The following is a 14132-nucleotide window of genomic DNA, read 5'->3' as shown; positions in this document are numbered from 1 at the left end:
GACGATTGACCCTCTACTGACATAAGCCTTTTGGTTTAGCCATCATTGAAATCCTGTCTAAATAGGATAGAAAGAGAAAAATAGGAAGTGAGAAAAGTAGAAAGCCGTTGCCTACATTGACTGCGTTTATGCCCGGTGTTCTCAGGATGCATCAGGAAGGTTCACTTTCATGAGCCTGCCCAGGTTAGTTTACTTCTGACCACTAATTGCACTTTGTCTAGATCTTTCAGATCAGTAGATGAACAAACCACAATACTTCTAGGGCCTACAGTACTTGATTTGAGCTGTAGGTCCTTAGCTTTTCTTCATGGTGGTGGCTATGGTGTATTGATTTCAAGTTACTAAAGTTACTGCCCTGGTTTTAAGTGTACTCTCATGACCTCTCAATAAGGCATAACCACCCTCAAATTGCATATGTTTATATATATATGTGCCTTCTGATAGCTGGTATTTGGACTCTTTACCAGAGAGAAACAGATATTTCATAGAATCAAGCCTTAAAAACCACATACTCAGCAAACTACCCAAATACATTGAGTGTAGTTTGTATTTAGAAATAATACGGTTAATGTTTAGTCCAATAATTATGTAGTAGTCATCGTTCTTATTTCAGGAGACTGAATGACAACAAGGATAATATTGAGGTTTGTTAAAACAGTGGAAATATTTGAAATGTATATGTATGTGTTTATTTGGCCTTTAGAGGTTTGTTTGGGTGTTTTTTTTTTTTTTATCTTTAAAGGCAGTTAAATGTTTCTATTTTATTTCTTTTTCAATGGCATTATAGACTTTTTAAATGAAACAAAATTTAGTTGAAATAAATTTTTTCATCTCCAAAAAAAAAAAAAAAAAAAAAAAAAGTTGGTAGGATGAGAATGAGGAATTGTGTTAATGATGATGTTTTGCTTTGCTTCACTGATGGCTCAGTGAGTAAAGAGGAGACAATGCAGGAGACACAGGAGATGTGAGTTCAGTCCCTGGGTCAGGAAGATCTCCTGGAAGGGGAAATGATGGCCCACTCCAATACTCTTGCCTAGAGAATCCCATGGACAGAGGAGCCTGGTGACCTACAGTCCATGGGGCCACAAAGAGCTGGACGTGACTAAACACACACACATATTTTGTTATGAAGCTATTTTGTTATAAGCTAAACACAACTTATCTCTTAGCCGCCCTCAGCAGGGCCAGCTGACTTAATGTCATAGGACAACCTGGTTTGAGGCACAGATCTGTCACTCTGTGTGTGACATTGGGTAAGTCATTCACGGTCTTTGGGTTTCAGTTTTCTTTTCTGTAAAGTGAGGTGACTGGATGATATCAGTGGTCCTTAGCCTTTTTGAGATGTGTCTCCTTTGAGCAGCTAAGAAAATTCTTCCATTTTTTTCTCCAGAAAAGTACACAAATACACTTGCACAAGTACACGTGCATTTTTGCACACAAATTTAGGGAGGGTCACAATTCCCTTAACATGCTTACAGGGACTTCCTGAGCCAGTGATGCTCAGAACTGGAGAAATGGCTCATCTCAACTATGCCTCATACCCCCTCCCATTCAGATTTGTTCCACTGGGGCATCTCCACTCCCTGCCCCATGTGGGGCATCACCTCTGTCAACGACAGGCATGGCACTTCATGAAGCTGCATAAATCCAATCATTATAAGACTCTACAGAAGTAGGTGACATGATCTTCAATTTATAAATGAGAAAACGGAGGTTTGTAAAGGTGAAATCACTTGTCCGAGGTCACATGCTTGTAACAAACAGGCTCTGGATCTGACCCTGAGCTCTTAACCTCTCTGCTGGATAATTCTTTGTTGTGGGGTCTGTCCTGTGCCCTGTGAGATGTTGAACAGCATCCCTGGCCTCTACCCATTAGATGCCAATAATGTCCTGCCTCTCCCAAATTGTGACAACCAAAAGTGTCTCTAGATATCACCAAATATACCCTGGTGTGCAAACTAGCCCCCAGCAGAGAACCACATTACGTTCTCCTGATTACATTACTACAGTGAGCTGCAGTCACTGGGGAGGAAATAGGGACTCTGAGGACAGGAGAAAAGTTAAGAACCATGATGCCAAGCTCTCACGTACTTCAGGAAGGAACAAACCATAGGTCATTTCCAGCTTCAAGATTCCCTAAATTCTTAATTTCTAAAAATGTTCCTGTTGAGCTTTAATGTAATGGTAAAATGCTTGTGTGCAGCTGAGTTACTCCTAAATTTGGCTGTGAGACAACAAAAGCTGTTGCTCTTTGAACAACCTCTCCTACAGGCCGAACTGGCCTGTACCAACATTATTCCCAGAGAGGAATCCCAAGGTCTGAGGAAATACAGCTGGGATTTGAAATGGGATGTCAGATGGCCTCAGTGTTGTGTTTAGCAAGGCTGCCCTGGGGCTTGGCTGGCAGCAGACAGGGGAGGCACAGGAAATGAGAAGTTTGTTACTGTTGCCACTTACTGGTTGCTTTCCCAAAGCACTTGAAACCGTTGCTAGACCCAACTGGTCCAACTGAGACAGTTATTTGATCCGGTTTGGGGGATTATGAAATTGAGAGCTAGAAAAGTCAATATTGGATGCTGTTGGGGGTGGGTGTGGGATTATATGAGGGGGACTGTTATACACAAAAGTTCTATTTAAAAATAATCTAGTGGATTATTATATTTAAAATGGCTAACCAACAAGGTCCTACCAGAGAGCACATGGAACTCTGCTCAAAAGTTATGTGGCAGCCTGTGGGAGGGGGTTTGGGGGAGAATGGATACATGTATTTGTATGGCTGAATTCCTTCACTGTCCACCTGAAAATGTCAGGACATTGTTAATCGGCTGTACCCCATTACAAATAAAAAGTTAAAAACATTAAAAAAAACATGGAAGAAAATAATCTAGTGGAACAAAGCACGAAGATACGGTTACAGGAAGCTTTTAAAGTGTTTGAGAAAAATCGCAATGCTTTGCAGCTTGACTGATGCTGGTTGTATCTCCTGAGAAGGAAATTGAGATTCAAATTCCAGCCCTACATATCAAAGGTTCCCAAGAGACCTATTCAGTAAACAAATGTTTACGTATTTACAACGTGTCAGACACTCTGATCAAAAACAGAGCCTGGCCCTGGACTAGGTTTCAGTCTGGAGAGGGAATGACCATAGCCAGGAAGCTCGGCTGTAGCAGTGATATGCTCAGGCGCTTTGGGGGGCACCCAGGCTAGACAGTCCGTCATGGAGATCCAGAAAGACTTCCTAATGAAGTCTGAGTTCAGTAAGACTTAGCTGGGCAAGGGTGGGGGCAGATTGTGGAGAGAGTCTTGGGACTAGCAGGTACTGAACAAATGGAGATGCTTGGATGGGAAGGAGAGGAGATTCTGGGGCACTCTTGGGGAGGGCACGCCCACAGCGAGGCTGGAGCAGAGGTTGGGGAGAGAGGTGGGTGGGGTGGAAAGATGAGGTTGTAAGAGGTTGTGTTGGGATTTAGCTGGGACGATTTTAAGATTTCTGCAGACCTCGATGCTTTTGAAAGCCCCGTCATATCGAACATGAAAATGTATCCTGATTTCATCTTAAACTAACTTACAAGTAACAATGAGTTGAATTTCTGTTGACTCTTAAATAGCTTGCTCCTTTCTATTTCAAAGTTTTCTTTTTGTATTTCAGAGCAAGTAATTTTTTTTTCCCCCAAATACCAAACCTCTTCAAAGGGTATTGAAAAGCTGATACGCTGCTCTAGGCACCATGCTTATAGGGCTGTAATCACAATTCTTTGTTTTAAACTTGCAGGTTTAAACCTGCATAAAGCTGATAACTGCCCCCTCCACTGCCCAGTGTCCATTCTCTCCCTTCTCCCTTCAGCAGGCCTGAGAGCACTCAGTTAGAGTGGCCCCAGCTTCTCTTGCAGCAAGGAACAGCCGTGTGACCAAAGTTTTGGCCACTGGGGTGTGAGCAGAAGCGACCTGTGAAATTTTCCGTTCATATATTTAAAAAGGAAGCTGTCTGTCCCTCTTCCTTTTTATCCCATCTCTGCCAGCTGAGTATGGGAATATGTATGGGAATATGGACATGGTAGTTGGGGGGGGTATTCTTGCCTAGAGAATTGCATGCATTGGAGAAGGAAATGGCAACCCACTCCAGTATTCTTGCCTGGAGAATCCCAGGGACAGAGGAGCCTGGTGGGCTTCTGTCTATAAGGTCACACAAAGTCGGACACGACTGATGTGACTTAGCAGCAGCAGCAGTTGGGGGAAATGTCAGCCACATAGACAGGGGTAATACTCCAGGGCAGTGGCTCTTGAACTGTAGCATCAGAGTCACCTGGAGGGCTTGTTAACACACAGATCACTGGGCCCCATCACCAGCAATTATGAGTCACTGGGTCTGAATCATTCCTAACAAGTTTCCAGGGGATGCTGATGCTGCTGGTAGGGAACCACACTTTGAACACTATCCCCTAAAGGGTGGTGGAGCACTAAGAAGATACTTGGGTGTCTGGACAACCCTGGGGGGGCAAGGGGGTAGAGATCTGTCTTCCATCTGGACTGCTTGTTTTTTTCTTGAAACCTCTATCGCTTTGGGTCTTGTTGTTACATCAGCTTAATCTACAGCAGCTAATCCATGTTAAGGATATTAAGCTTTGCCCAGGGAGGTAGTATACTGTGTGACTGAGTATGGGGAGCATGTGCATGCTCAGTCGTGTCCGACTCTTTGTGATCCAATGGACTGTATGTAGCCCGCCAGGCTCCTCTGTTCATGGGATTCTTCAGGTAAGAATACTGGAGTGGGTTTCCATGCCCTCCTCCAGGGGTCTTCCCAATCCAGGGATCGAATCTGTGGCTCCTTTGACTCCTGCGTTACAGGTAGATTCTTTTCTGCTGAGCCACGGGGAAACCCTTGAGTATGGGGAACTGGATTTGCATCTCAGTTATGCCACTTCCTTAGCTTCCTAGATTTGGAGTAAGTTCTTTAACCTCTTGTGACTCTGTTTTCCCATCTATTAAGTGGATTTAAGTGGACAAGTTTCCCTAAACCTCACACACCCTTTCTAGACCATGTTCATCACCAGGACCACAGAACTCTGTGCCCAAGGGCCATGAATGCACTTCCTTGAGCTGTATGAACATCTTCTCTGGCGCTGCCCTTCTGATGACTGCCTGTGCCTTCCAGGTACCACCCTAGGTCTGAGATGTTACCACAGAGTGACTGTAGGACAAAGATGTGAGTGAAACTTGAATGGGCAGGCTGTCATGTCCTGTGTTAAAATGAGGCCTCTCTGGCGTGTGATGATTGAACAGAGAGTGCGGAAAAAACAAGGGGGGTGGCAGGTGAACTGTGGGCCAGAGGCAAGCTCTCCAAGTTGTCACATTTCAGTGGCATGGAATAATTTATAAATCTGAGAATTCTAGATTTGAGCGTAGCTTTTCAGTATATTTGTCAAGATAGGAGAATAGAGCATATTTTATTTAACAGTTTGATAGCTTGATTTATGATTTTAAAATATTTAGACGTATGGCCTATGGACTTCTATCTGGACTCCTTGGCCTGCAAATTTAAGCCCAAGCCTGGTTACTGTGTTGGTCTGGCATGAAGACTAAATAAAAGAAGACATGAAAAATAACTCAAAACAATGGTACACGTGGTATGTGTGCACCATTAGCAATGATGACACCTAATTCTCTTGAGGGCAACATGGACCTCGTGAAAGACTTAAAGCAGAATATGACACTTGCTTACTATGTTTTCTACAAATATTGACTAAGGGTCTACTCTGTGCCTGGCATTGTTCTGGGAGCTGCCAATAATAGTGGTGAACAAAATAAAGCTCTATTTCCAATGAATGTATATTAGAGTGGGGGGGTGGTGGTTAAACAGATAAAAATAACTATTTTATCTTTAAGATTCAAGTGATGGGTTTTGGTTTTAGAAAGATCATACTGGCTGGAGGGAGGTAAGATTGCACTTAGAGTCAGGAGCTTGTCGGGATAATTCAAAGAAGAGATGGGCTTCCCAGGTGGCTCAGCAGTAAAGCATCCAGCTGCCAATGCAGGAGACACAAGAGACTTGGGTTCGTCCCTGGATCTGGAAGATCTCCTGGAGAAGGAAATGCCAACCTACTCCAGTATTCTTGTCTGGAAATTTCCGTGGACAGAGGAGCCTGGTGGGGTCCATGGGGTCTCAAAGAGCTGGACATGACTGAGCACACATACACACAAAGAAGAGATGATGGTTGTCTGATGCCAGGTAGTGGAAGAGTGAATAAAGATCAGTGAAAAGAGTAAAAAAAGATTAACCTAGTAGAATGATGGCACTTGGTGATTAATGGATATTGGGAGTAAGACTGAAAATAGGAATCAGGGGTGACAGCTAGGATTCTGAGGTACCGGGATACTGGTGATGCTGGTCGCTGAGATTTAGATAGAACACAGGAGAAGAAATGAATTTGGAGAGGAGGAGGTTTTGGAGATTTGGGGTTTCAGATGCCCATAGAGCACCGACGTGGAGATGTCCGTAGGCAGTTTTATATCTGGGCAGATCTTTGGCCAGTTAGAAAGTGTCTCAGTGGTGATAGCCAAAAGCAGCATGGTGCAAGCATTCAATGGGAATGTAGAGGCAGAAGTAGTGAGGAAGTAGAAGCAGAAAGACAGCAGTTTTGTCAGGAGTGTGGGCTGTGCAGGCACCCTGAGAAGGAGGTGAAGTGCAAGGAAACTTTGGTGGTTTAGTTGCTAAGTCGTGTCTGACTCTTGCAACCTTATGGACTGTAGCCCACCAGGCTCCTCTGTCCATGGGATTTTCTAGGGAAGAATACTGGAGTGGCTTGCCATTTCCTTCTCCAGGGGATTTTCCCGACCCAGGTATCGAGCCTGGGTCTCTTGCACTTCAGGCTGATTCTTTACCAACTGAGCTACCAGGGAAGACCTACTTGTAATGAAATTGACATTTCTGTAAGGCCAATGGAAAGCAAGCAGTGGAGGGTAGATTGGAGATTCATCAGACGGGGTAGTTCACAGAGCAAGTTGCTGCAGGGGTAGGAGGAAAGAAATTCTAATGAAAACTATTGACTGTTTCACCATGGAGAAAAACAAATGAAATCATTTATATATTCATTTATGGGCTTCCCTGGTGGCTCAGTGGTTAAGAATCTACCTGCCAGTGCAGGAGATGAGGGTTCGATCCCTCGGTTGCGAAGATCTGGAGAAGGAAATGGCAACCCATTCCAGTATTCTAGCCTGGGAATTCCCATGGACAAAGAAGCCTGGTGGGCTACAGTCCATGTGGTCACAAAAACATCAGACGTGGCTTAGTGACTATACAACAACAACAAACCCTTATCCATTTGTTGATTCAATAACAAGTATATTAATTCTAACTGAATACTGTTCTGACGCTGGAAATAAGATAGAAGAAAACTCTCACCCTATATCATGTAAGTTCAGTAGCTTAAAACAAAAACAAACTCCCAAACAAAAACTGGGCCCCTGCCAGGCCAGGGCTAAACAGGCAGGGTCTTGGCAGAAGTGTATGTGATTGCAATACACCTGAGTCCCCCAGCAGAGATTTCACTCACTCCCATGTAAGGCAGCAACAACTGGACCAAGAACCTGGACTCTGAATCCCCCTGATGTGAAAGAAAATTTTTATTTCAGCAAGTTTTAACTATTAATGATTAGAGGCTCTCTTGCAAGCTCATTGCCCTTGCTGTTCTGAAAGCCTTAAATAACAACAGATAAAAGACACTGGCAAAAAATCCCCCAACTCAACTATTCCATTTAGATATCACATAAATGGACTAAATTCATTAGGTCCTGCTTAATCCTACCCCCATATTAATGGGGTTAAGTCAATAGACTATAGTTAATAGACTATTAACTATTAATGAGTTAGTAGTCATTAACAGTTTTTGAAGGACAGGCAGGGAAGCAAAGGAGGGGCATCTTGTGCTTCATCCTAAACAGGCACCCTGAGGAACACACTGGAAAAAACTCCTGCCACGTGACCTGAGACTACGTTACATGTTAGACAGAGAAGATATATTTCAAGTGTCAGAGGAGGGTGGAGATATGTCAAATTTATGCATGGGCATTCAGAGAAAGTTCGAACACAAAGGGCCTTGGAAGTCTCCGAGTGAAATTCCTTATTTGACAAGATGAAAACAATCCATCACAAGGCCATTTGATAGATGTCCAGCTAGAACCCAAGTGTCCTGAAAACCCACCTAGCATTTTTTTCTGTCATGTTTCTGAGTTAAATTTTCAAATAAATGACTTTCCCAGTGAAAAATGATTTCTGGAGGGTGATGACTTTTATGAAAAATTTCGCCTGTGGAAGATTTCAACATCAGACTGCAGATCTCTAAGACCATAGGATCAAAAATTCTGCGGTAAAAACAGATCACTCTGTTCTTTATAGTGTGGATCATTCAAGCCCCTTGCTTTCCCCCCAGAAACCCACTGGTATGTAACCTTCTGACCAATTCATTTTTACCCTCTATTTCATTACTGAAACAGAAGCCACACTCTAGAAAGGAGTTTGGTGATGAGAAAGAAAAATGAAATTTTGATTGCAATTAAGACTTGAAGACTTTCTGTATATTACAACCCATATCCCACCTTACCAAAGAAAAAGTGAATTTCAATTAGGACATAAAGTAATTCTCTCTGAAACTGTGGGATGGAAAGATCAGCCCTGGGTCTTAGGAGTGTATTTATCTCTCAGAAAAATCTCACCCCAGGATGCATCAGACTAAGATGAAATACATTGGGGGTATATTACATTTTATTCTAGCATTGATGGAGCGGGGGTGGGGGTGGGAAAGGAAAGAAAAATGAAGCAAGGTGAGAAATAGGGCGATTGAGAGGCAGAGAAGACAGAGAAACTTGTTAATTACAGGACTTTCTGAGCAAGGTATTTTTCTTCCCTTTCACAAGTTAGAAGCTATGAATAATTCATACCAGCATGGAAAGGCTGCCTTTTCCCTGGGTGATGTATAACTGAGCAGGAGAGAGCTTCGAGTGGGTTCACCGCATCAGCCACCACTCTAGCTTCTGAGCACGGGGGTGCTCTCCTCTTGAGCTCAGCTTCTGCTTTTGCAGCCAAGCACCCTTACTGCTGCTGCTGCTGCCTGCCTACCTGCCCACCCGCCCCGGCTTGCAGCCTGCCACTTCACTTTCTCCAGCCCTGCTGCCAGCTGAGGAGTCTCCCTGCAGCTGCTGGCTTCTGCCTAGGGCCATGTGTGGATGCTGCACTGGGAAGGAGGCACTTGCCCCTGGCGCTGATCCCAGCTGAGTTTCTCCTGTTGATTGCAGGACCGCAGATGCTGCTGCTGAGGAGGTATTTGCTGGCCTCCCTTCCTCTGCTACCCACCAGCTAAGGACCAGCCAGAAAGTAAGATACCCCCAACCCCTTTCCCTCTGGCATTTCCCCCAGCTGGCATATCTCTGCTTTCTCATGGAAACTAGGGGCTCCATCTGCCATTCCCACGTGTGTATATGTGTGTGTATTTAGGGGGTGAAGGGGCGATTGAGGGACAGGGATTGTATTGTTCTGTCCCAAGGCTTCCCTGGTGCCTGCTGAGTGCAAAGAGGCCTTTCTCGGCACTGGAGACATTTTCGAGGCAGGCACTTGTCATTTGCCACCCCCGTTCTCCTCGAGCTCCCTCTACCCCCTTCCCCAGCCCATTATTCTGCCACAGCCTTTTGTGTCGGTGGCAGAGGGCTGAAGGAAGGTCTCTGCCCTCCCCGCAGGAGGGCATCAGGATGGGCCGCGCTGCGAGAAACGGACGCTAGCCAGCGAGGTGTGAAGAGTTGGCCAGAATGACCAACTCTTCCACGTCCACCTCCTCCACCACCGGGGGATCGCTGCTGCTGCTCTGCGAGGAAGAGGAGTCGTGGGCGGGCCGACGCATCCCCGTGTCCCTCCTGTACTCGGGGCTGGCCATCGGGGGCACGCTGGCCAACGGCATGGTCATCTATCTCGTGTCGTCCTTCCGAAAGCTTCAGACGACCAGCAACGCTTTCATCGTGAACGGTTGCGCCGCCGATCTCAGCGTCTGCGCCCTCTGGATGCCGCAGGAGGCGGTGCTCGGGCTCCTGCCCGCGGGCTCCGTTGAGCCCCCCGGGGATTGGGACGGCGCCGGGGGCAGCTACCGCCTGCTGCGGGGCGGGCTGCTGGGCCTCGGGCTCACCGTGTCCCTCTTGTCCCACTGCCTGGTGGCCCTGAACCGCTACCTGCTCATCACCAGGGCGCCCGCCACCTACCAGGCGCTGTACCAGCGGCGCCACACGGCGGGCATGCTGGCGCTGTCCTGGGCGCTAGCCCTGGGCCTCGTGCTGCTGCTCCCGCCCTGGGCGCCGCGTCCGGGCGCCGCGCCCCCGCGCGTCCACTACCCGGCGCTGCTGGCCGCCGGGGCGCTGTTGGCGCAGACGGCGCTGCTGCTGCACTGCTACCTGGGCATCGTGCGCCGCGTGCGCGTCAGCGTCAAGCGGGTCAGCGTCCTCAACTTCCACCTGCTGCACCAGCTGCCCGGCTGCGCCGCCGCCGCCGCCGCCTTCCCGGGCGCCCCGCACGCGCCGGGCCCGGGTGGTGCTCAGCTCCCGGCGCAGGCTCAGCCCCTGCCCGCGGCGTTGCACCCGCGGCGGGCGCAGCGGCGTCTCAGCGGCCTGTCGGTGCTGCTGCTCTGCTGCGTCTTCCTGCTGGCCACGCAGCCGCTGGTGTGGGTGAGCCTGGCCAGCGGCTTCTCGCTGCCCGTGCCCTGGGGCGTGCAGGCGGCCAGTTGGCTCCTGTGCTGTGCCCTGTCCGCGCTCAACCCGCTACTCTACACGTGGAGGAACGAAGAGTTCCGCCGCTCCGTGCGCTCTGTCCTGCCTGGCATCGGCGACGCGGCGGCCGCTGCTGCCGCCGCCACGGCCGTGCCCGCGGTGTCCCAAGCTCAGCTGGGCACTCGCGCCGCCGGCCAGCACTGGTGACCCGGGCAGGGCGCTCGGGAAGCGGAGATGCCCGCCTTCCAATGGCCTTGGTCACCACCGCCTCCTGCCCTTGGAAAGTATCCCCAGCCTGAACGAAGACTCCTGCGGGCGAAGCTCAATAATAAATCGGTGCGAAGATTTCGCCTTCGACCCCAGTGGGATACCTGAACCGAGGTTTCAGTGTACATGTGGGCCGCGAAGTAATTTTCGACGGCCACCTGATTTTTACCCTTTGTTTCCGTGTATTAGAGAAATCCTAAAGTCAGAACACCGGAAACTTTAGGAACTTGCACACTGACTTTTCGAAAGAACCGGTTAATTTCTTTTAACAGTTTTGGAAAAAACAGCTTTGTGACCTTGATTACCATTCCCACCTTCATCGTCTTATGATGTATCTAAAGCGCCTTGAGTGCATTAGCCAAAGGGAATAATATTGATGAAGGAAATAATATTTATAAAGCATTTGAGAAAGTAACCTATCTTTAATGATGCTTCTGTTACAATTTAGCCTTTCTATATTGACCTGAAGAATGAAGCCACAGATATGCACACCAGTAAGTTGCCATTAAGACCTCAGGCCCTTTGTTCTTAAAAGGGTTTTTATAAAGTAAAATCATTCCCGGATGAGACAGAATCTTAGCCAGTGAGGAGGGAAACCCTCAGATTTATTATTTTACATTCCCCTTTGCACTTCTAAGACTGAAAATGGACATTAAGTGTTAAAGTGACAGGTTTCCATTGTGTTGATTGATGGTCTGAGCCAGCTCTGGAATGTTGAAAACAATAAGGGCGCTATCTATTTTAGGTACCAGTGTCAGGTTTTCTATGGCATGCACATTTGTTGTTACCCTCATTTTGTCATCGATTTACCTGCCTTGTGAGTGTGATTGCGGCTGTGAACTTTCTGTACTATAATGGTTGCTAAGGAGAATAAGTCCTTCTGTTTTCTCTTTAACATTTAAAATATCTCAATGCACCTGATTTAATTAAACACGACTAACACCATGATTGCATAGCTAATATTAACCTCTATTGCATGCTCCTAGATGCTAGAACTTACTGAGCATGTGGTATACTAAAGCAATACCCATTGGACAAGGACATTGTACTTCTTCCAGACACCAGAAGAAGCAGCCATCAATTATATGAAAAGAGACATAGAGACACCTCTGGCTATCAAGAATTCTCGTCTTGACTCAATTTATGAGAAAACTCTCAGGTGGGACTTTATCTTGCAAATGAACCACTCTGCAAAGCCACCTGTGCTTTTTTACGGTTTAGACAAGCCACACTTTAGAAAGTAATAATTTTTTTATGTAGGTCATATGTATTACCATGACACTTAACATTGATATCATATATGTTAAAGAAGGTATAATGAACTCAGTTATAAAAAGGAACAGTTCAAGTGGGAATCTGTTCTAAAGTGTATAATTTGAGGCTTGCCATTTTCATCTCTTTTAGTAAATTTATTTAGGGATGTTCAATATTTGAAATGCAAAGCTGTGTGAAATCACTATAAAATTAAAATGAGAGAAAAGTAGTAAAATAATCAGTTACCAGCAATTCTGACTGCTGCTCACTACATCCAGTCTGGGGCTGAGCAGCCTCGACTGTGTAATTCAGGAACCAAATTGTTGGCCTCCTGGACGTTTGTAGGCCAGGAGAGTGGGAACACTTGTACATTTGAATAATTATGGGAGTGGCAGGAAACTTTGACATGTTTGCAGAAAAACAAAACAGATGTGTTCATCACCAGTAGTCAGCAGTCATTTTATTAATCTAATCCCTTTGTGCATGCATCATTTCTCTCTTACTAAGGTTTCATCTGCTCCCATTTTTCTGGATTTAAATACTTAATTAAAGTTCAGACAACTCTTCCTCTGTCTGTTTTTTTCTTGTCTCTGGTCTTCTTGAATAGCTCTTTGAGAGCACTGTAACAGATGACACTGTATCCCAAAGCACTGGTGATAAAAGCGACTTCTTGGTTCTGGCTTTACTTGATTCTACATTTAGTTTCTAAATTTATTTCTATCTTCTATAACTAAATAGGATACATATGCCAGCATTGAAAAGAAACAGCTATTATTTCCTTTCTGTAAGTGTAACTGATTTGGGGGAAAGGCTGCAACAACAGAGAACTGAATTTTACTTTTTTTGTGGGGAGGGGGCTGGGGGACACTTGTCTAAGTTCCTTATCGAAAGGTTTTCTTTTAATTAGGCCTTTATCCTTGTTTCACACGGTAGATGCTACAAACGATTTTCCCCGCTATTCCTGCAAACAGTTGCCAAGCACATAAACTTAGCTTTTCAAGTATCCAATATCTTGGAGTGTTTCTGGCTAACACAGAACTGCCTTTGCTGGCTCAGTGCCATGTGGGAGACCTACTTCAGGTTGTATTTACTGGTAATTAACTCCAGAGGACTGATTCACTTTTAATTTAGAAGTAGAAATGACGTGTCTAAAAATGCCTTATTCAGGCAAGAGCTGGGAGTTGGAGTTACTGGTTTTACAAATTAAGTTAATGAAGATTGTGTTCTGTTTAAATGAAACTACATATTATCCACTCAGGAATGCAAAGTCCTAATTGCTGTTGTGGGCTGTCCTGCTTCGCTTTTTCTACTTTTTTTCTTTAGGTATATGCCTGTTAAGACATATAGCACACTCCCCACCCACCCATCCTTGCACTTTAATGGCTAAATTCTAGGATGTAATAGGTATTACTCCTAGTGCTTTCCTGCTTCCAAAATGAAAATATGTGCTTAAACAATAATTCTGTTTTGTACACAGGCATCCACGGATGTTTTTCTTTGTTTTTTTGTGTTTTTTTTTTAATACTATAGAGCTTTAACTCTCTGATAGAGAAAACCCTTGAAAAGATCTGCTTACCAAAGAAACGTGGGTCTGCTCTGGCCTCCTGGTTCAATGCAAATCTGTTCTGACAACAGCTGAATTGGCCAGCTTCATTGTTTTCCACGTGGCCTTTATTCCATTCTCCCAGGGACTCAGACACTGCTCATCTGGCTCAATGGCAGTCCAGGGAGCTGACCTGACAAAAGGCGTCAGTGGCATAAACTTAAATTCAAGAACGCTGAGAAAAATTGTAGATGTCCCTCACTTTCAAAAGCCTGCCCTTAATGTTTCTGGGGTGTTGGGGGTAAGAATGGATCTCTGGGTAGGAGCT

The 14132-nt window shown here is 45.7% G+C and overlaps 1 protein-coding gene across 1 annotated transcript; it reads left to right on the top strand.

Moving 5' to 3' along the window:
• The first annotated feature begins 7583 nt into the window (after window positions 1–7583).
• On the top strand, window positions 7584–13346 carry GPR88 (G protein-coupled receptor 88). Its single transcript, XM_070367593.1, has 2 exons — window positions 7584–9367; window positions 9727–13346. The coding sequence occupies exon 2, from the start codon at window positions 9796–9798 to the stop codon at window positions 10945–10947; it is 1152 nt and encodes a 383-aa protein (XP_070223694.1). The 5' UTR covers window positions 7584–9367; window positions 9727–9795; the 3' UTR covers window positions 10948–13346.
• The last annotated feature ends 786 nt before the right edge of the window (window positions 13347–14132 follow it).

Source organism: Bos mutus, chromosome 3 (genome assembly GCF_027580195.1).
Source record: "Bos mutus isolate GX-2022 chromosome 3, NWIPB_WYAK_1.1, whole genome shotgun sequence".
NCBI lineage: Eukaryota > Metazoa > Chordata > Mammalia > Artiodactyla > Bovidae > Bos > Bos mutus.
This window is presented reverse-complemented; position numbering and strand designations above follow the sequence as displayed.

Excerpts from the sequence above, each read along its gene's own strand:
- GPR88 (XM_070367593.1), top strand. The coding sequence starts at position 9,796 with ATGACCAACTCTTCCACGTCCACCTCCTCCACCACCGGGGGATCGCTG.